Source organism: Oncorhynchus mykiss, chromosome 20 (assembly GCF_013265735.2).
Source record: "Oncorhynchus mykiss isolate Arlee chromosome 20, USDA_OmykA_1.1, whole genome shotgun sequence".
NCBI classification, from domain to species: domain Eukaryota; kingdom Metazoa; phylum Chordata; class Actinopteri; order Salmoniformes; family Salmonidae; genus Oncorhynchus; species Oncorhynchus mykiss.
In genome coordinates this window covers 15,736,887-15,760,595 of record NC_048584.1, presented here as the reverse complement: position 1 = coordinate 15,760,595, position 23,709 = coordinate 15,736,887, and the positions used below count along the sequence as shown (strand labels likewise).

Sequence of the window (23,709 nt, the reverse complement as noted above, 5' to 3'; positions counted from 1 at the left end):
TGCTATCGGAAATGGCTATTTTGTTTTACTCTGATTGAATGTCTCTTCTGCATCTCTCTCTCTCTCACACACACACACACACAATCATATTTCTATAGCAGATATATAAACAATGTTCTGCATAGTTTTGTTCTAGTCTATTGCATAAAATAAAATGTATAAAAAGGTTCACTTTCGTCTGATGTTTTTTTGGGGCCCTGAGTTCCATTGCTACATGCCTGTATTGCATTAGAGACCTGTGCACCAGGCTCAGGGTCAGAGAGACCCTGGATAAGTCATCAAGGGCAGGTCGTGGATACATTGGGTCACAGTGCCTTTTTTTCTGTGTTTCGCCACCCACCAGGGGTTTTTCTGAGAGGCACGTTGCTTCTGCCCTCCAACTCAGATGGGATTGAAGTAACATACCTCATCTCTTGTGGACTGACGCACGTAACATAGGATGTTATCGTAGCATCTATCAACAGACTGTGGGATGCGATGACTAACAAGGAACTTTGTTTCCGGTTTGAAGATTTGTTTTTCGTCATTTATCAGTTGGACAAATCACGATTTCTCTTGTGTTCGCGTCTTTTGAATTTGGGGAAAAAGGAGACATTTGGTCTAGTTTTGACTGAGAGTTTCTGTTTCGGGGGTTGGAGACTTCGCTAGTCTCATTAGTATCTTTTCTCATACGTCTCCCCCGGAACCAAATCGAGCATCTGACGCAATTATGGGAGATTTCAGTTCTGGGTTTCTGAGAAGACTGATAATTGGGTTCTTAACATGAGTACACCGTTTCCTTGAGCAGGTGCAGGTTGAAATAGTCATAGAGACACAGATACATGCATGCACATATACAGGAAAACGTGTAAGCACATATGTACACGTGTACACACACAAACACACTATGCATTGTGCAGCCATACAAACACACTAAATGCGGCAGAGTGATATTTTTCTTACTGACTGCTTCTATGGTTAATAAATCACACAAAGAACAATTGTATTTCACTACAATGTGTTTGCCAAAGCACCTGTGCTGGTTGCAACATGAGTGCCCCTTAGTGGTAGGCCTTGTAAATACACAAATGTTCTCCGCTTTCCACGAGTGGCTTATTTTGACTGGTGCCTTGAATGAAGAACTATGCACAAATGCATTAATGGAGTGCACGTTTCAAATAATTGAATTCAAGCTGAAAGGGATAGTCTCCCAAATGACAAAATCACATCTATAAGTAACGTCATTGACTGACACAATCAATTTGTGTATACTTTAGGATGAATTGGACACGAAGTGCAAAAAATCTTAATATAGGTACTATTGACTTGCATTGGATTTGGGCAACAAATGCTAAACAGTTAGCATTTGAAACTGTGGTCAGGAATACAAAACCAAAGCATGGATTGTTGTCATACCTTGTCCATAGACTGCTTACAGGGTAAGGAAACCAACATGTAATTGTGTCATTTGGGTGAACTATCCCTTTAAAACATTTAAATGTATTAGTGTTAGCCTAATAGTAATCAACTGAGTGCGCAATTGAATAAAACTAGGCTACGTTTTGTTACACTTGAGTGAAATTAGTTTAGTGCAATGTCTGGAATGACAATTACATTTCCACCTGGCTGAATGTGCATGGGCTTTTTAATTAAAAGCACTGTCTGAAACAGATCAATTGTAAAAGGGCAGATTGTGTAGGTCTACTGCTCTGATGCATTGGGAATGCCTGGTATGTAGAAGGCTAGGCTACTGCAGCCTATTTTGAGTCACATTATGTTCAAGTCCATCCTTTAGATTTGATATTACTAAAATTGTCCAAGGTTCAACATCATTCCAAACAGAAGAAATACTGGCCAAATGTCAGAAAGAGTGTAATTATTAACAAAGTAGGCCTAATATTGCAGAAAGCGAGCATTACACACAATATTACTAACAACACATGGAGTGTACAAAACTTAAGAACAGCTCTTTCCATGACAAAGACTGACCAGGCGAATCCAGATAAATACTATGCTCCCTTATTGATATCACTTGTTAAATCCTCTTCAATCAATGTATATGGAGGGGGGGAGACAGGTTAATAAAGAAGGATTTTTGAGAAATGGATTGTGTATCCCCAAGGTAGTTGGTAACGCAGTTCTCATAGTCTCGTATTCCCTGGAACTGACAGACGCATCAGCAGGCACCTGTTTCCCTTTCCCTTCTACTCAATAGAGCGCTGAGTACCGTGACGTCGGAGAGGGGAGGGCTCTGCTTTCTGCTTAAATAGCTGGCGATCCCCGTAGTTCAGACAGACTGAACAGAGCGCACTGAGAACTTTAAAACGATAGCCAACTGTTGAATCCAACTTTGGCTGAAAATAAAGGAAACGACGAGGGAGCACATATTGGAACCACTCTACGCACTCTTACTTCACAATCACGATCAAGAAAATGTCGCCTTCAGAGAACGACTTTGATATACCGGCGAAGAACTGTTGTAGGATGGTGATTTTGGGGTCCACCAAAGTGGGCAAAACAGCCATCGTGTCTCAGTTTCTGAACGGGAGATTCGATGAGCAGTATACGCCGACCATAGAGGACTTTCACAGGAAACTGTACAGCATTAAGGGAGATGTATACCAACTGGACATATTGGATACCTCAGGAAACCACCCATTCCCTGCCATGAGGAGACTATCCATACTGACAGGTAAATATATTATTCCATCTCTGGTTATTGCAACTCAAATAGTGTGCATGTTCAATAACGCAATTTGTGCGTCTGTAGTTATTACGCGTTGAAATACTCCAGCATATGTCACTGCGTTTCATAGAAGCTCTGATACTAAATCCCTTTATCTTGTTTCCATTCAGGTGATGTCTTTATCCTGGTCTTCAGCTTAGACAACAGAGACTCATTCGAGGAGGTTCAGAGGCTCAAGCGACAGATAATTGAGATCAAGTCTTGCCTAAAAAACAAGACCAAGGAGAACGTTGACGTGCCTCTGGTTATCTGCGGCAATAAGGGCGACCGGGAGTTTTGCCGGGAGGTGCAGAGTGAAGAGATTGAGCAGTTGGTGGCTGGAGATGAGCAGTGCGCATACTTTGAGATATCAGCCAAGCGCAACACCAACGTGGACCAAATGTTCCAGACCCTATTCACCATGGCCAAGCTACCCAATGAGATGAGCCCGGACCTCCACCGCAAGGTCTCGGTGCAGTACTGCGACATGCTTCGCACCAAGTCCCTGAAAAATAAGAACAAGAAAAACGATGGAGACGCGTATGGCATCGTGGAACCATTCGCACGGCGCCCGAGCGTCCACAGTGACTTGATGTACATAAAGGAGAAGGCGATCGGTGGCGGGCAGGGAAAGGATAAAGAGAGATGTACTATCAGCTAGGACTATGAGATTAATCTTATGGAAGATATTGTAACCTAAAAGGATATGCTTCATTTGTGATGCACCTGACAGACGGGGTTTGGGCGCGCAAGGCTGCCCATGCCGCTTCCGTTGCCCTTAGTGGGGACACTTGAGACAGCGATGCGAAAGCCTATGAGCTCCAGGCGCAATGATACTGTCTAGATTCAACCTCTCCACAAACGTGGAAGCTCATGTTCCATGTCCGCGAGACATTTAAAGAACGTTCGCTACTTTGTTCTGTTAGACCAGAGCCTTATGTGATGTGGCTTAAAATATTGTGAGATTATTCACAACAAATGTGTAAAATGTGTTGTTTTAGACATCTTAACAGACAGGCGAGAAAAGACTCCTGGCGTGGAGTACAATGTGAAGAATGTTGTTTACATTTTGTTATAACATTTTATAACAGATAATTCAACTTGAATGTTGCAATCTGAACAATTTTATATTGTGAATGTATATTTATTATTGTATGTCGACGTCAACTTTTGCAAAGAAAGTAAGAAAAGAACTGGAAAAAATAAATACAAAAATCTGAATCTGCTGTTTCTTTATGCTTTTCTTCTCACAAGGTGTTTTGAAATGGTCCACTCTATTCACTCATCATGCCCTTGACCTAGTAGGCCTAGATACTGTGTCTAGGGATAAACTACCTAGGCTAAACACCAAAGCATGAATTCATGAAATAAGCTGCAATGAGCAGTCTAGCATTCAAGACAGTTGAGAGCCAAATGGTCCCACACCACTAGTTTACAGATGGAGAAATAATTTAGCCTACTTGGATGGAAGAACTATAATTACCCAATAATGTGAACATAATTAGAGGACCATGCACTTTCTCAGCTTTTTCACCTTTTGCATTATTGGCTTATTATAGACCTAACTAGTCCTAACACTGGGCACACACTGGTTGAATCAACATTGTTTCCACTTCACTTCAATGAAATTACATTAAACCACCATGGAATAAATGTTGAATTGATGTCTGTGGCCAGTGGGAAAGTATACTGAACAAAAATATAAACGCAACCTGCAACATTTTCAAAGATTTTACTGAGTTACAGTTCTGAAGGCAAAGGGGGATGCAACTTAATAATAGGAATGTGTTCCTAATGATTTGTACACTGAGTGTATTTAAAAAAATAAAAAATGAATTCTGAGTTCAAAGATTACACTCCTTGGGGACAAACATAAACATGATAAGAATGTATATCCTTGGCCTACATGCCTCTGCCAACACCATGACACCGAAAATATAACAGCTGGTACATGTAATGTCCTACAAGAAAGCATCAACGGAAACAACAAGGCTTTCCTACCAGACTAAAGCACATAACGTAGTCCTGTTCTAAACCTTCAACCAACCAGGAACATCTCAACACATCAAATTCAGCATAGTCCTGTGGATGGGAGAGTGGGGTACGTTGAAATATAGTATTCTTTCTAACAAAGATATCTACATATTGTATATTTCAGGCACTAGCGGTTCTGGGGGGGGGGGGGCAGTGCCCCTGTGACAATTTTGGACCCCCTTGTGGCCCCCCTAAATGTGGAGTATGAAATCATTCTTACATAACACATTTTTGCTATCATTCTTTTTCCTTTTTTTTCTCTCCATCTGTTATTAGACAGAAAATGCAAATAAATTGTTGAAGGATTATGAACATGGGCTTTTGCCTGCAATGCAGTGTAGAAAACGATATGACAACAATAACGTCTAATGTAACTGCCCCCCCCCCCCCCCCCCCCCCCAGTTGAAATGGTCTAGAACAGCCACTGATTTCAGGATGCTGTGTAACCCAGAAAATAATCAGAATTCATAGCTTGTCCCAAAAAAGTGGTCTCATGGCACAATTGAACCGCGGAACAGGGTAAGTTAAGCCACCTACAAATTCTGTACTGAATGAAATATTACTACTACCTTTTTAAAACCATGTCTATATTTATTTCCCAAACACAATTACAATCGCTTTTTTGTCTTTGAATAATTTTAAGCATTTTTTAACATAGGCTTAACATTTAAACACTTCGTATTTTTTAAACACTTTTAACATAGGCCAGGCCTTGTTGTTACCTCATATCCCAGTGTACTTTCATGCTGTGTTTAAGACCTCATATTGAAGGTTAGAGACCCCAACTGATGTTTAGAACAATCTTAAAATGATTTCCTTTGGTTTAGATACAAGCATCATGAAACCGCTAACATAATACATTAATTTGACTTGCCGAAAATATTTTTTTCTGATTTAACTTTCTTCATGTGTTTTCTTCCATGACACTCCATGAAATGATGACCTCTTCCTAAACATTTGGTAAAATGATAGGGTGACTCAACTTACCCCTTTAGCTCAACTTGTCCTGTAAATTCATACACAAGAACAGCGACATGCATGTCTTGATTATGCCTATCCTGAAAAGACTGGGACATGATCTTTTACAACCGTTCCAATCAAAATAATTCCCCTGCCTTCTGTAACATTCTGTTCTTCCGTTTAATGGCTGAAACATGTAATTACAATGCTAATTAATATGCTGTTCTCTCTTGGCAGACGACTGCTTTGTGTTGGTACTTCAATGGGCTAGGTAGGCCTTTCCAGGAATTTGCTTTGCTATGTCTACCAATCATTGTTATGACTGAATACTTCAGATACCATCCACATAACTGAGAATAACAAAAAAAAAGGCCCAATGAAATGTTTATTTCTACAATACAACAATAAAATCAGCTAAATATACCCTATTTAACACTTATTATTGATAATAATTCTGTTCTACAATTGCGCGATATCAAACAGTCAGTACCTATCTAAATTGAAAGAAGCCAGGCTATGAATTCACTGAATGATGAACACATTTGGCTTAAAAATGTCAGTCTTTTGTAGCCTGGTTAAACCAGACTGAACGCTGCACTCACCATTATTTAACTTGAAGTTAAACAACAGTGAAACCTAGCTAAATTAGTTTGGATGCCATACTTAGTCTTTTCGGTCCATGCCCTGATAATCCATTCACCAAAATGTTGTCCCCATCCCACTATGATTTGGGGGAGTCAAACACACAGAGGCCCTTGTATTTTTGTAGGAGCTGTGTCTTGGTGTCCACCTTCTCTCTCATGGTCTTCAGCTGATCCTGCTGCTCCCCAGGACTGGACTCTATCTCAGGCATGGCTAGGATCTTCTCCCTGGTCTCTTGAATTTTAGTCTTTAGCTTGGTCAGCTCTTGGTTCACATCCATACTGTCTTTATCCATGCTATTAGAAAGGGAGAAAATATTTAAACAATACTTTAGGCTACATAGCAGTTTCTTATGAAGTACAGCTTGTTGATGCTGCTGATCCCAGCCTTTGCAAGCAGCACGTAACGCCCTGGACCAAAGCTACTTAGCTATAGATGTAGTCATAATAGTGTATTGTGAAAGAGCATACTAAAGTAACAAGGCACATGAGGCTTTGACAGCTAAATTACATCTCACTATTAACTATCCTATGCTCTGTGACTGCATCTATTATGTGCTGCGATATACCTAACACTTCAAAATCACAAGCAAAACAAACTATCGCTAGTAAGCTAGCCGGTTAGCGTTACCATGGTTCTAGCTAACTAAATAACGTTATCTTACTAACGTTGGCCTCACACGAGAGGAGTACACATCACCAATGCTTTATGTGAAGGGTATGGGAACATGCACAATAAAAAAAAAAGCAGCAGAATTAATTTACCATTTTATAATATCAAGAATAAAAGGAAGCCAGGAGCAATCTTCATTTGTTGCCTCTACCTCCATTGCGTCTGCTAGAATAACTGAAACGTCATCAACAAGCGCTGGTACATGAGTCCGTTCCCCCTCTCCTTACCACGTACTTTATGCCGACAGTGAAACACACGCAAAATGGTATGCTGCATTATCTGGATATGTCTGCAACAAAAGTTCAACATTCACCTTCTGCTACCATCTACCAAGCCTTTTAAGCATGCAATATGATACATACGTTCAATAAATCCAACACAGTACGCACTGCAGCTGCCACTGCAACGCAAGGCTGCAAGACATGAATGTACTTCTGGTATAACAAAACCTATTATGCTTGGATCACACCGATAGTACATTGCGCAAAATGGTATGCAGCAGCATCATCTGGATTTTTGTGCAACAAAAGTTCAACATCCACCTTCTGCTACCATGTTTTTGACTTAACACGTTTTTTTCTTAAAACTGCATTGTTGGTTAAGGGCTTGTAAGTAAGCATTTCACTGTAAGGTCTACTACACCTGTTGTATTTGGCGCATGTGACAAATACAATTTGATTTGATGATAAATCCAATCTATGCACCACACAGAACACACTGCAACCGCAAATCAATGTTGCAAGGCAAACACAGCTTTCCATTCGAAATTAATGTACTTATGGTGTGCCAAAATGCAATGACACAGTCGGCGTAATCGAGGCGTTACTGTCTGTATTATTGAGGTGGTATTCTAACATCGGGAGTCTTCCGGGAAAGCTTGCGAAACAGACCAGGCGGGGTTTGGCTTTTGAGAAGTCAATGAAAGAAAACATATTCCTTATTTGTTAATTTTCTCGAAATTTAAAGGCAATGTCTTAATGAACATGTTATTACCCCCAACCTCGTAAAAGTGACAAACTGGCATGTTTTCATTTTCGTCAAAAGCTACTTTAAATCCTTTGATTTGACGCAAGACGACCGTTAGACACCGTGACGTCTTTCTGTGCATGAGTGTGATCTGGGATTTCTATTGTAGAGGCTGTTTCTGCTTACCTTCATACTGTACTGTATTTGCTATAACCTCCTCTGTTGTAACAGATATTGCAGTTGCACAAGCAGGACAGATCTGTTCATGTACTAATCAGAACTAAAAACGTGAAGATTTCCGACTTGCTAAATCGTTGAACGCAGCACGTGTATAACTACAACTAGTTAGACTAGCTAGACATGTAAAAAATTCAAGGTGTTGCGAGCTGCTAATTTTTTATAGCATTCAAATAGGCCGTTTATTCTCCCATGCAACTCTAAGGGGGGCCCTATAAAATCTGAGATTTTTCTCCCAAATTATGTTTTATAATTTATAGTTTCTCAGTTTTATTTTTCCTGGTTTTAGATTGTTTTATTTGATTTACTCTCAAAAAATTGTTCATAGACAAACAACGAAATTTGACTTCCTCGGGCCTTGTAAATGCTTAAATCACATCAGAAGACATTTTTAAGGTCTGGAAGATTTGGCATCTGGTCCTTTGTGAGGAATGAGGAATGTGCTGTCTGATGTGTTAGTCTAGCAATGGTTCTGTACTGCTGCTGCTCATATCATGGTAAAGTGTGCAAATAACAAATGATAAATACAAATTATATACTTACTCATGATATACACTTCTGCCATGTAAGCCTACTTTGCAGTTAACATTTAATTGAGAAGGTTTAGGGGAAAGTATTTCTGTCAAGCCACAATATGGATATGACATCAACTGGCTACACACAGAGTGATAGAAAATGTGCGCACCACACAGACAGACAGGGGCAATATTACTGTAAATTAATTGTCAGACATTGTTTTAGGTTTGGCTTTTTAAGCTAATAGTGGCTAACCAGGGGTGGGGTAATGTCAATGTTGTGTTGATGATATTTTTTTTATTTTTTTCACCATTATTTAACCAGGTAGGCCAGTTGAGAACAAGTTCTCATTTACAACTGCAACCTGGCCAAGATAAAGCAAAGCAGTGCGACAAAAACAACAACACAGAGTTACACATAAACAAACGTACAGTCAATAACACACTGTACATAGATTTTTTTTGTGGTCGGTGGTCGGTGATCTGTTTATTAACTTGGCTTTCGAAGATTTTAGAAAAGGCGGGGCAGGATGGATATAGGTCTATAACAGTTTGGGTCTAGAGTGTCTCCCCCTTTGAAGAGGACGATGACCGCGGCAGTTTACCAATTTTTGGGGATCTCAGACAATACGAAAGAGAGTTGAATAGGCTAGTAATAGGGGTTGCAACAATTTTGGCGGATAATTTTAGAAAGAGAGGGTCCAGATTGTCTAGACCAGCTGATTTGTAGGGATCCAGTTGAAAAGCATGGCCAACCATGGAAAAATGCTTGTTGAAATGATCGATTATCGTAGATTTATCGGTGGTGACAGTGTTTCCTGTCCTCAGAGCAGTGGGCAGCTGGGAGGAGATGCTCTTATTCTTATTAGTGCTACAGGGTGCACATTTCAGTTTGAAAAAGCTAGCCTTAGCTTTCCTAATTGACTGAGAATGCTGGTTCCTGACTTCCCTGAAAAGTTGCATATCGCGGGGCTATTTGATGCTAATGGAGAACACCAAAGGATGTTTTTGTGCTGGTCAATGGCAGTCAAGTCTGGGGTGAACCAAGGGCTATATCTGTTCTTAGTTCTACATTTTTGGAATGGGGCATGCTTATTTAAGATGGAGAGGAAAGCACTTTTGAAGAATAACCAGGCATCCTCTACTGATGGGATGAGGTCAATATCCTTCCAGGATACCCGGGCCAGGTCGATTAGAAAGGCCTGCTCGCTGAAGTGTTTTAGGGAGCGTTTGACAGTGTTGAGAGGTTGTTGTTTGACCGCGGACCCAGTACGCACACAGGCAATCAGGCAGTGATCGCTGAGGTCCTGGTTGAAGACAGCAGAGATGTATTTAGAGGGCAGGTTGGTCAGGATGATATCTAAGAGGTGTTCATGGTTACGGATTTAGGGTTGTACCTGGTAGGTTCCTTGATGATTTATGTGAGATTGAGGGCATCTATCTTAGATTTTAGGACGGCCGGGGTGTTAAGCATGTCCTAGTTTAGGTCACCTAACAGTACGAACTCTGAAGATAGATGGGAGGGGCGATCAATTCACATATGGTTTTCAGGGCACAACTGGGGGCCGAGGGGGGTCTATAATAAGCGTCAACGGTGAAAGACTTGTTTCTGGAAAGGTGGATTTTTAAAAAGTAGAAGCTAGAATTGTTTGGGCACAGACCTGGATAGTTTGACAGAACTCTGCAGTAGATTGCAACTCCTGCCCCCTTTGGCAGTTCTATCTTGTCGGAAAATGTTATAGTTAGGGATGGAAATTTGTGGAGTGGTTGAAAAACGAGTTTTAATGACTCAATCCTAAGTGTATGTAAACTTCCAACTCCAGATGTACTGTATGTAGATATTCTAAACTAAGGGTTGTGATAACTTTCAAATGTAGTAACAGGTCCATGTAGAATAAACAACCCTTTACACAGGGTTGGGTAGGTTACTTTCTAAATGTAATATGTTAGTTACAAGTTACATGTCCAAAATTGTAATCAGTAACGTAACTTTTGAATTACTCAAACTCAGTAACGTAATATGATTACATTCAGATACTTTTACGTTGCTTTCCCCTTAAGAAGCATTAGAAGAAAACAAAAATGTATGTTACCAATTGAACCACATCTATTGCAGGATAAATCAATGTTAAAGTTTACATAGCTGGCCATATACAGTATGGATGTTAAATTTTACTTTATTGTTTGGTTATGTAGGCTTCTTCTAACTCATTGCTTTCTACTACATATAATAATACAATTAAATTATAGCTTTACATTAAAAACCAGTCTATCAGAATTCCATTCATTCCAATAAATGTTATACCCCTTGAACTTCAAGAATAGGACTTGGAAATATGGAAGTATAGATTAGCCAAATTGTTTTACCGGAGCATGACCCCAAAACTAAGGACATATTTGCCAGCCCTACTCTATTGTTTATGTTGTCATGGAGGACTGATTGGGCTCATTGATTCGAGTTGAAAAATAAATGCTGCGCTCATAGAATGGCATGCTTCACCAAGAGTGTGCAAAGCTATCATCAAGGCAATGGGTGGCTACTTTGAAGAATCTAAAAAAGTTTTGATGTCTTCACTATTATTCTACAATGTAGAAAATAGCACAAATAAAGAAAAACGCTTGAATGAGAGGGTGTGTCCAAACTTTTGACTGGTACTGTCTATGTAATTTATAAGTCAAAAAATAGATGTAGCAACTACTGATTTTTTCCTTTTAAGTCTATCAAAAGTGTGCAAATTTGAGCATGTCCATTAGGTCTATGGATTTTTTGTTTATAAGTATGAATTAGATTGAGCAATAAAAGCCCCACTTTTATTCCATAGGCTTGGATCCGCACTATGCAAATTTTGCAAGAGCACATTTTTCACTGGCTCTCCACTGGTTTCAAAAACAATGATTGATAGGCCACTTAAACTTCTTGAATTCAACCATTATTGGGTTCAAATACACATTTAGATTTGTGAACAGTCATCCACAACAACCACAATCCGTAAGGCGCAAATAGCTAAATGAGAGAGGAGCAGCGTGATTCACATCAGTGCACTATGTAGATATCAATAATAAGTGATATCTGTATCGTCGTAGACTACACCACTACTGTCATCCTTACCTCCAAGTGTTTGTTCAAGTTGGATAATCTTTGGAGGCCGACAGCAGTCGCTCCATTTGAAGACATAGCTTGGACAGTAGTCTACAAAAGCCTATTCCTGCTCTTTTCCCGAGATCCATCAAACACATTTGGCGTGTCATCATAGTGATCTCTGACTTGTGGTCAGACGGAACAAATTTAAACTTGCGCCTTTTTTCAATGCTGATTTGATTGTCATTGAGAAAACTGAGAAGTGTCAAGATTTTCTTTTGCAAACATCCTTTCTGAATTTAAAAGTCACCCTCGAAGTAATCATCTAGCTTTTCAAAAGTATCGGCAATCTGATTACAATATTTTTTTGGTAACGTAACCGATTACTGTTACAGTTTTTTTGTAATCCCTTACATGTAACAGATTACATGCAATCCGTTACTCCCCAACCCTGCCTTTACATAATACCATATGAGCAGTGTTCTGCTAATATAGCAATGTGCACTTTTCATTGTCATTCCCAGCCAATACAGCATTTTGTCTGGTGGTAATGGTGCTACCTTGGCAAACATGTCATGCCTTCCTGTGTGGTGTCCCGTATACAACAGGAATTCCCTGATCCTGGTCCAGAATACACAAAGTTACTCCCTCCCCATATTGGCTGATACCGTTCAATTCAATGATAAAAAAGACAACACAAGTAAAGGTTGTGTCTAGCAAAAATGTTATGCCGAGTACCAGGTCTCGGTGACCATCTGGACTTCATCACATCACCTTGCAAGTCTCCATGTGCTGGTTCCATACATGTTTCTGTGAACACATACACATAGTCACTGTTCTATTACCAGTGGCAGTTAGGATAGGTCATATCTGATGGCATGTGCGTTTCATAGGAGTGGAGGGAGACTCCGTCAACATCGGAGGAGGTGTCACAAGGGTTTTAATTCGAAGGTCTTGCCTGACAAGCTGAGAAAATAGCAAGTGAACAAAACTCTTTTTGGAGGTCGCTAAACCATTGCAATCACATTGGTGGACATGTTATGATACCCATCTTTGCTCCTTCTGGTAGGTCCCGACATATGTTAATAACAAAGACATCAGTCTGGCACCCAACTGTGCACTATGTCTAACAGCAAAACAGGTTCAACGATTGTCATCATCCCTCAATTATAAACATAGCTCGTAATCTCGTTTGGAAGCTAATTCTATGCTTTACAGCTGTCTGGCTCCAGATTGGATTAGACTCAGGCCGGTGACGCCGTTACACTAAACAACCAACTGTGACATGTTTTGCTATGGCTCTGGGTTGGTTTTAGTTTGTTGCTGCTAGTTAGTACACTGTTTGTAGTCAGACATGAGTTTAGTTTATTAGGATCCCCATTAGCTACTGCACATGCAACAGCTACTCTTCCTGGGGTCCATATAAAACTTACAAATACATCAAAGTACAGAACAGTTATAGACAGTTAAAAAATGTATAAATATATACAGTGCCTTGCGAAAGTATTCGGCCCCCTTGAACTTTGCGACCTTTTGCCACATTTCAGGCTTCAAACATAAAGATATAAAACTGTATTTTTTTGTGAAGAATCAACAACAAGTGGGACACAATCATGAAGTGGAACGACATTTATTGGATATTTCAAACTTTTTTAACAAATCAAAAACTGAAAAATTGGGCGTGCAAAATTATTCAGCCCCTTTACTTTCAGTGCAGCAAACTCTCTACAGAAGTTCAGTGAGGATCTCTGAATGATCCAATGTTGACCTAAATGACTAATGATGATCAATACAATCCACCTGTGTGTAATCAAGTCTCCGTATAAATGCACCTGCACTGTGATAGTCTCAGAGGTCCGTTAAAAGCGCAGAGAGCATCATGAAGAACGAGGAACACACCAGGCAGGTCCGAGATACTGTTGTGAAGAAGTTTAAAGCCGGATTTGGATACAAAAAGATTTCCCAAGCTTTAAACATCCCAAGGAGCACTGTGCAAGCGATAATATTGAAATGGAAGGAGTATCAGACCACTGCAAATCTACCAAGACCTGGCCGTCCCTCTAAACTTTCAGCTCATACAAGGAGAAGACTGATCAGAGATGCAGCCAAGAGGCCCATGATCACTCTGGATGAACTGCAGTGATCTACAGCTGAGGTGGGAGACTCTGTCCATAGGACAACAATCAGTCGTTTATTGCACAAATCTGGCCTTTATGGAAGAGTGGCAAGAAGAAAGCCATTTCTTAAAGATATCCATAAAAAGTGTTGTTTAAAGTTTGCCACAAGCCACCTGGGAGACACACCAAACATGTGGAAGAAGGTGCTCTGGTCAGATGAAACCAAAATTGAACATTTTGGCAACAATGCAAAACGTTATGTTTGGCGTAAAAGCAACACAGCTGAACACACCATCCCCACTGTCAAACATGGGGGTGGCAGCATCATGGTTTGGGCCTGCTTTTCTTCAGCAGGGACAGGGAAGATGGTTAAAATTGATGGGAAGATGGATGGAGCCAAATACAGGACCATTCTGGAAGAAAACCTGATGGAGTCTGCAAAAGACCTGAGACTGGGACGGAGATTTGTCTTCCAACAAGACAATGATCCAAAACATAAAGCAAAATCTACAATAGAATGGTTCAAAAATAAACATATCCAGGTGTTAGAATGGCCAAGTCAAAGTCCAGACCTGAATCCAATCGAGAATCTGTATAAAGAACTGAAAACTGCTGTTCACAAATGCTCTCCATCCAACCTCACTGAGCTCGAGCTGTTTTGCAAGGAGGAATGGGGAAAAATGTCAGTCTCTCGATGTGCAAAACTGATAGAGACATACCCCAAGCGACTTACAGCTGTAATCGCAGCAAAAGGTGGCGCTACAAAGTATTAACTTAAGGGGGCTGAATAATTTTGCACGCCCAATTTTTCAGTTTTTGATTTGTTAAAGTTTGAAATATCCAATAAATGTCGTTCCACTTCATGATTGTGTCCCACTTGTTGTTGATTCTTCACAAAAAAATACAGTTTTATATCTTTATGTTTGAAGCCTGAAATGTGGCAAAAGGTCGCAAAGTTCAAGGGGGCCGAATACTTTCGCAAGGCACTGTATTTTTGCTGAAGGGAGGGCAATCCTTTTTAATTTCAGAGAGGTCTGATTTTCTCCATGTAATCCATAAATAACATTCACTCCCTAAATTGTGTGAGATATTTGTTGTGTCAATATGACAGTGAAATATGTCTGGCCTAAAAAAAAAAAATAACTTTCACTCATTAGCATATTATCCCATTAGAGACAACAGTCAATACAAATTACTTTTCTGAAACACTGCAATATCCATTTAGGGGGTGCGGTCTCCAAATGCAGATGTCCTATTGCTCCAAACCTGACTTGGTTAAACAATTAACAGGAAGAGGGAGGATGATGTGGGCCAATTCTGTGTATGGCTGTGTGCAGGGTAGTGTTGACAGTTTGATCTATTTGGATACATTCCAAGAAATGGGCATAGAAATACCACCTCCTAATAGGGGATCACATTAGTAGAAACATCTTTGGTCAGGACATCCATGAGTGAGCAACTTGAAGCTGTTATTATGTTGACATCCCCTTACGCATGGATGCATGCACAAACACGCACGCACGAACGCACGCACGCACACACGCATGGATGCATGCACAAACACGCACGCACGAACACGCGCATGCACGTACACACAGAGAGAGAGTCACAGGAATACACACACCCACAGGTGGGGGCTGTGTATAGGCGTGTAGAGAATGGAGGATGAACCTTCCTTACCTTATCAGTACCTATCTTTCTCCTTCAAGAGATAAAAAAGTGGAACTGAAACCTACTGCATATTGGACTTCCAATCAGCTTTCAATAACATCACAGATCCAAAACAACAATCACTTTCTTCGACACCTCTGCATCTTTCTTATCCTTGGATTTCAAATATTCAGATGGATTCATCATCCTGGCTTTCATTTGGTGTTTTCATCAGCCCCGTCAAGCCTGCCTTGGGGCTCAAAGCTGGACATAAACAAACAAGAGGCAAATTAAATTACAGATGATATCAGCTATGAAAGCGTTCCGGTTGGGTCCGATGGGCCGTTCTCTGACGCACTGGCTCGCTCAAACACAAAAACAAGCACAGCCTTCCTAAACCCATGGAAATTGTTCCAACCACATGATTAACAGTATGTTAGGGCTTGTGACTCAGGCCCTGGCATCTCTGCTTAGGATCATTCCTTCTGTTGCCCATAATTTCCTTGTTATGGTTTTTCTATGTTGTGGTTATCTTAGTCTGGTCGGCTGTCTGACAAGACACAAGATTTGTTATGTTTTCATTTATGCTCAAACCTATAGAAAGATCACTGGTTAAGAGGTGTGTGTGTGTGTGTGTGTTGTTTCTGTGTTTGTGAATGGTAGCTCTTTCTCCATGGGTCTTGTTTGTTCGTCTGTTCTCACTTTGATATCTGTTAATTAGGTACTGTAAGTACATTTTTCGGGAAATGTGTGAACATTGGCCAAATTAGTAAAAACCCAATCTTACTTATAGCCTCAGTTTGTCCTGCAGTGGCCTCAAAATGACATCTTAGACAAGTAAGCCTTGACCTACTAACCTTGAGTGAAATGAAATAACATTCATTGGTATTGTAAAGATAGACAGACAACTTACCTTTTCATCCCCATACTACAATGGTCAGACTGCCAGCTCAAAGACAAGTACAACCTGTATGGATTAACATTGACACAGATGTTAATGTTAACTCTGTATCTAACAATAAGTACTTTTCTTAGACAGACTAGAGCAGGTGTCCAACATTTCACACATTGAGTTGAACTGGGTCAATGTGGGATTTTCCCTAACCAAGATAACTCTCGCGCTTTGGAGATCCTTTGAACATGAGCTTATAGCTACAGGATTATGTAACCGAGAAGTACAAGGAACCGGATTTTCAGATAGGAAATGTACAGTATATTCTTGTGATTTTTACACGGTACATTTAAATAAATGTTATCCAACATACCCTTCCATGCTCTGTTTCTATACCATGTGTCTACTTTGGCCATAAGCAAGCTATGATTTATTAGACATTAGTGCCCATTAGCCTCATATTATGCCTCTCACTTTCCACTTGAACTGCGTCTTTAACATACAGTGCCTTCAGAAAGTATTCACACCCCTTCACCTTTTGCACATTTTGTTGTGTTACAGCCTGAATTTAAAATGTATTATATTGAGATTTTGTGTAACTAATTTACACACAATAACCCAAAATGTCAGAGGAATTTTGTTTGTAGAACATTTTAGATATTAATAAAGAATGAAGAGCTGAAATGTCTTGAGTCTATAAGTATTTAACTTGTTCGTTATGGCAAGCCTAAAATGTGCTTAACAAATCGCATAATAAGTTGCATGGACTCATTCAATAATAGTGGTTAACATGATTTTTGATTGAGTACACCATCTCTGTAACCCCACACATACACATACATCTGTAAGGTCCCTCAATCGAGGAGTGTATTTCAAGCACAGATTCAACCCCAAAGACCAGGGAGGGTTTTGAATGCCTCACAAGGAAGGGCACTGATTGGTAGAAAAAACAGACACTGAATATTCCTTTAAGCATGGCTTTAGTTGGTGTGTAAATACAGTGGGGCAAAAAAGTATTTAGTCACCCACCAATTGTGCAAGTTCTCCCACTTAAAAATATGAGAGAGGCCTGTAATTTTCATCATAGGTACACTTCAGCTATGACAGACAAAACGAGAAAAAAAATCCATAAAATCACATTGTAGGATTTTTAATGAATTGATTTGCAAATTATGGTGGAAAATACGTTTTTGGTCAATAACAAAAGTTTCTCAATACTTTGTTATATACCCTTTGTTGGCAATGACAGAGGTCAAAGGTTTTCTGTAAGTCTTCACACTGTTGCTGGTATTTTGGCCCATTCCTCCATGCAGATCTCCTCTAGAGCAGTGATGTTTTGGGGCTAATGCTGGGCAACACGGACTTTCAACTCCCTTCAAAGATTTTCTATGAGGTTGAGATTTGGAGACTGGCTAGGCCACTCCAGGACCTTGAAATGCTTCTTACGAAGCCACTCCTTCATTGCCCGGGCGGTGTGTTTGGGATCATTGTCATGCTGAAAGACCCAGCCACGTTTAATCTTCAATGCCCTTGCTGATGGAAGGAGGTTTTCACTCAAAATCTCACGATACATGGCCTCATTCATTCTTTCCTTTACACGGATCAGTCGTCCTGGTCCCTTTGCAGAAAAACAGCCCAAAAGCATGATGCTTCACAGTGGGTATGGTGTTCATTGGATGCAACTCAGCATTCTTTGTCCTCCAAACACGACGAGTTGAGTTTTTACCAAAAAGTTATATTTTGGTTTCATCTGACCATATGACATTCTCCCAATCTTCTTCTGGATCATCTCTAGCAAACTTCAGATGGGCCTGGACATGTACTGGCTTAAGCAGGGGAAATTACAACCCCTACCCGTTCCACAACGGCCGTGGTCACACCTATCGGTGGATTTCGTGACGGATCTTCCTCCGTCACAAGGAAACACCACGATTCTAGTGTCTGATCGGGGTCCCCAGTTCACATCAAGGGTCTGGAGGGCGTTCATGGAACGTCTGGGGGTCTTGGTCAGCCTGACCTCAGGGTTTCACCCTGAAAGTCATGGGCAGGTGGAGAGAGTTAACCAGGATGTGGGTAGGTTTCTGCGGTCTTATTGCCAGGACCGGACGGGGGAATGGGAGGCTTTCATCCCCTGAGCAGAGATGACCCAAAACTCCATCCGCCACTCCTCCACTAACCTGTCTCCGTTTCCGTGTGTACTAGGTTATCAGCCGGTCCTGGCACCGTGGCGTCAGAGCCAGATCGAGGCACCTACGGTGGATGAATGGTTTCGGCGCTCGGAGGAGACCTGGGACGCTGCTCATGTGCTCCTGCAACGGACCATCAGGCGACAGAATGCGAGCGCTGACCGCCACCGCAGTGAGGCCCCGGTGTATGCACCGAGAGACCAGGTCTGGCTCTCGACCCGAAACCTGCCCCTTCGCCTGCCCTGCCGGAAGCTGGATCCGCGGTTTGTGGGGCCATTTAAAGTCCTGAGGAAACTGATGTTATAGGTTACAGCTTCCCCCTGATTATCGTATTAACCCCTCGTTCCATGTGTCTCTCCTCAGGCCGGTGGTGGCTGGTCCACTCCAGCAGTCTGAGGTGCGGGAGGTTCCTCTATCCCCTCTGGACATCGAGGGGGCCCCGGCGTATACTGTGCGAGCCATCATGGACTCAAGGCGTCGGGCGAGGGGCCTTCAGTACCTCGTGGAGTGGGAGGGGTACGTTCCGGAGAAGAGATGCTGGGTGCTGGTGGAGGACATTCTGGACCCTTCCTTACTGCAGGAATTTCACCGTCTCCATCCAGATCGCCCTGCACCTCGTCCTCCGGGTCGTCCTCAGCCGAAGTTGGTGCCTCTCCTTATTCGGGTGGAGTTCGGCGGTCGTTGTCACCGGCTTTCTAGCTGCCACCATCTACGTTTCTTTTTCTCTTTTGTTTTGTCTTGATTGTACACACCTGGTTCCCATTACTTTATTATTATTTACCCTATTTAACCCTCTGGTTCCCAATATGTTTTGTGCGTGTTTGTTCCTTGTTGAGTGTTAGACTGCTGTGTTATGGTGTGTTTTCCCTGTGTGGAATTGATGGTTGTTTCTTTTTGAGTAAAGTACGTTATTTTACTCAGTTCTGTGTCCTGCGCCTGACTCCGTACTCACCGCTGCACACTGACACTTGACACACAATAGTTATACATTGGTTACTAAACATGATACACTGAAAAGTCCCTAGTGGGCTAAGCCGATATGACGGAGGAAAGGGGTGGGGCCAGCTTAAGAGCGGGACCACTCAAAGTGTACCCCCGTACTTACAGTCGATAGCTACACTCATGGAAATGCTAATACTTTGAACATGAACAACCGCTCATTCGAAAATATATTGCAATTTACATATTTATGAGTGTATACCTTTGTTTTCCCTCTCTGTGGTTTGTCCACCAGAGATCAAAGTATTTCGTAGGTGGAGCTTGTTATAATGGATACGTCAATGTAACATTTGGAAATGTTCTTGAGAATGGATCTTTCAGAGTACCATTGTTCTTAGATCGGATGTTTTTACCAGACTAAAGTACTTAAACAGCTGCAGCCTGAATAATTGGTCTTTAGTTTGTTGATTTATTAGCCATTTCAACGTGGGAACTCCCGTCCCTGCGTTTTTGACTAAATGTAAATTTTGTCACGAGTCCTTTTATTAACTCTGTGGAAAGGGGCGTTCCATGACATTTGGGTTTTATGTCTGTGCTCACGGGGGCGTGGCCACTTACTGATGACAAGTCACTATGAAAAACAACTTTCTTTTAGAAGACTAAGATCACATTGTTATCCTTCCAAAAGTATTATCATGCTTAATCATTTATTTTATACAACATTCAGATGCAAACCCCATAATTGAGAAGTGTATACAGACAAAGAAACAATAATGTGTCTCCTGTCTTTCATGAGGTCACCAAATGAAACAAACTCGACATGACTGTTCCTTAAGTGTCCACGGACCACTCCAACTGTTTGGAATACAGAAATACTGTAATGCAATCATTCATCCTTTTGCTGTCAAGGTTTGGTCTCTCTGTGTTCCATAGTCACATTCCTATCTCCATACTACAGAGCCCAGAAGCAAAGTATTTTCCGAGCGCCATAAAGCGGCCTACTCCACCTCTCCCACTCTGCGGGAGAGAGGGCGCTGTAGAGCGGACCCACTGTAACCTGATCCTTCAGATATTTACAAGAGAGTCATGACACTGCCTTCCAACAGACACTGGGAGACAAATTTACCTTTCAGCAGGACAATAATCTAAAACGCAAGGTCAAATCTATGGCAAGACTTAAATGGCTCTCTAGCAATGATCAACAATAACTTGACAGAGCTTGAAGAGTTTTTATAAAGAATAATGGGCAAATATGGAACAATTCACGAGTGCAAAAGTCTTAGAAACGTACCCAAAAAGACTCACAGCTGTAATCGCTGCCAAATGTGTTTCTACAAAGTATTGAAACGTTTTTTTCATGAATACCAAGTCCTTAACTTTCCATTTTAGCAGTCTAAGATATTCACCGGCAACTTTTAATAAATCTCTGCCCAAGAACATATATTTCAAAATGTCAATACATGCAAGGATTTTTGCTGCTGTAGGCCAACACAAGGGGCTGAATGTGTCATGTCATGGATAAAGATGACTTATCCAAAGCAGAGATTTTTCACATTGTGTATCTGCCAGATGATAGAACTGGACAGTAGGGGTTTTTCAAGTCAGTTGTTTTTGTATAGACCTACAATTGTTCTGTAAGTCAATGCCTCTCGACCTTAATTGTCATACTACTGATTTAAACGAAGTTTTACAAACCAGGACCACCTTTGAAATTGCAGTTACATGAACCTCATTGTGTTATTTTCACACCCACTAACAGTCACAAACATTAATTACTGCTCCATTCAGTACCTTCCCAGCAGGGTCACTTGTCAATTGTTAGCACAGTTCAAGAAATAAGTCAATAATGTGTTGTTTAGTAGCAGAATAGAATGAAAGAAAATGTGTACATCTACATATTTGTCCAGACTGCATTCACACACTGATAGATAGTACAGTGCATTTGGAAAGTATTCAGACCCCCTTTTTTTTTTTTTTTAAGCATTTTTCAAACAATTATTACATTGTTTTTTTTACCTCTTCAATCTACACATAATACCCCATAATGATAAAGCAAAAACTGTTTTTTAGAATTTTGGGCAAATGTATTAACTTAAAACAGAAAAATACATAAGGATTCAGACCCTTTACTCAGTACTTTGTCGAAGAATCTTTGGCAGCGATTACAGCCTCAAGTCTTCTTGGGTATGACGCTTCAAGCTTGGGGCGTTGCTGCACAGCTATTTTCAGGTCTCTCCAGAAATGTTCGATCGGATTCAAGTCCGGGCTCTGGCTGGGCCACTCAAGGACATTCAGAGACTTGTCTCGAAGCCACTCCTGTGTTGTCTTGGCTGTGTGCTTAGGGTCGTGAGCGCTTTGGAGCAAGCTTTCATCAAGGATCTCTCTGCACTTTGCCCCGTTCATCTTTCCCTCGATTCTGACTAGTCTCCCAGACCCTGCCGCTGAAAAACATCCCCACAGCATGATGCTGCCACAAACATAATTCACTGCAGGGATGGTACCAGGTTTCCTCCAGACGTGACGCTTGGCATTCATGCCAAAGAGTTCAATCTTGGTTTAATCAGACCAGATAATCTTGTTTCTCATGGTCTGAGAGTCATTTAGGTGCCTTTTGGCAAACTCCAAGCGGGCTGTCATCTGCCTTTTATTGAGGAGTGGCTTCTGTATGGCCACTCTACCATAAAGACCTGATTATTGGTGTGCTGCTGAGAGGGTTGTCCTTCTGGAAGGCCCTTCTCCCCGATTGCTCAGTTTTGACTGGCGGAGTCTTGGTGGTTCCAAACTGTGTTCTTGGGGACCTTCAGTGCTGCAGAATTGTTTTGGCACCCTTCCCCAGATCTGTGCCTCAACACAATCCTGTCTCTGAGCTTTACAAACAATTCCTTCGATCTCATTACTTGGTTTTTGCTCTGACCTGCACTCTCAATTGTTGAACTTTATGTGGACATGTGTGTGCCTTTCCAAATCATGTCTTATCAATTGAATTTACACAAGTGGACTCCAATCAAGTTTTAGAAACATCTCAAGGTTGATCAGTGGAAACAGGATGCACCTGATCTTAATTTCGAGTCTGATAGCAAAGGGTCTGACTACTTGTGTAAATCTTTAGTCAATGGTGATGTAAGAAGTTCAGTGTGGTTTCCAGTGCCCTGTCTCCTCCCAAGAGTCCAATCAGAGCTAAATTAAAGATTCCCTCAACAGCCATCTGCATCTTTAGGCATCACACCACAGCCAGAAGTATTGGGCCTTATCAGTAAAACACACTGTAATTGTCCACTGTGGGAGTCATTGGCCTAAATCTCTTATTAATGACAAACCAGGGATTGTTGTTTTTCCCCCAAAATATACTATGTTCTACTAAGTCCTAAAAAACTGGAAGAGCTCTGTATGCTTTCAGGGTTTGCGTAAATGCACTTGTGCGTGCATGCGTATGCACATTGTGTGTATGGTTGTGATTATGTGTATGTGTATGAGCGTACCACTGCCACACTGTAAGACAGAGAGCCCTGTCTGGCTCCTGGACACAGGGGTAGTAAAGGAGGATGGTGTGAAAGTGATAGATTGAGGAGGAGGGCAGACGAACAAATGATACTGCTCTGCCAGAGGCAGCATGTCACCTCTTCCACCGAAGGTGGCTCCTCTCCCTGGTCCGGTCTTCTTTTCTGTTGATTTTGTCTTGATTGTTTTCACCTGTAACTTATTTGTTGTTAATTCGGGGCTATTTAAACTTCCAGGGCCCGCCTGCTTTTGTGCGGGCTTATTCCTCTCTGTCAATGGTAGATTTTTGTTTGGCTCATACGTATTTTTGCTGTTCGTTATTTTCCCTGGTTTTGGGGGACTTAAACTGTTTATTGGTTATTCTGCCCGTTAGTTGGCTAGACCCAGCTGAATAAATACGTCTACATTGGAAGCTTTGCTCTCTGCGCCTGACTCCACACCCACCACTCCTAGCTTTCGTGACAGCATAACACTTGCAGACTCCTCGCACTGTTGGTGCTGAACCTTTTTCATCAATAACTCACAAATTGAGGTGTTGCTTTTACCTTCTTCCTTCACTGAGAAAGTCAAAACTTTAGTTTAGAATGTACCCTACATACAAAGTCTCACACAGCGCAT

At 41.2% G+C, this 23,709-nt stretch overlaps 1 protein-coding gene and 1 long non-coding RNA gene across 2 annotated transcripts; one reads left to right on the top strand and one right to left on the bottom strand.

Moving 5' to 3' along the window:
• The first annotated feature begins 2,344 nt into the window (after nt 1–2,344).
• LOC110499050 (dexamethasone-induced Ras-related protein 1) lies at nt 2,345–3,937 on the top strand. The gene is made up of 2 exons (XM_021575883.2): nt 2,345–2,671; nt 2,836–3,937. The coding sequence occupies exons 1-2, from the start codon at nt 2,413–2,415 to the stop codon at nt 3,363–3,365; spliced, it is 789 nt and encodes a 262-aa protein (XP_021431558.1). The 5' UTR covers nt 2,345–2,412; the 3' UTR covers nt 3,366–3,937.
• A 486-nt stretch (nt 3,938–4,423) lies between these two features.
• LOC110499051 lies at nt 4,424–7,318 on the bottom strand. The gene is made up of 2 exons (XR_002469908.2): nt 7,105–7,318; nt 4,424–6,636 (listed from the first exon to the last, which is right to left on the bottom strand). It is a non-coding gene; the product is annotated as an uncharacterized LOC110499051 (long non-coding RNA).
• Nucleotides 7,319–23,709: the final 16,391 nt, after the last annotated feature.

Coding starts and splice junctions, on each gene's coding strand:
- LOC110499050 (XM_021575883.2), top strand. CDS start 2,413: ATGTCGCCTTCAGAGAACGACTTTGATATACCGGCGAAGAACTGTTGT. Junction 2,672..2,835: donor GAGACTATCCATACTGACAG/GTAAATATATTA, acceptor GTTTCCATTCAG/GTGATGTCTTTATCCTGGTC.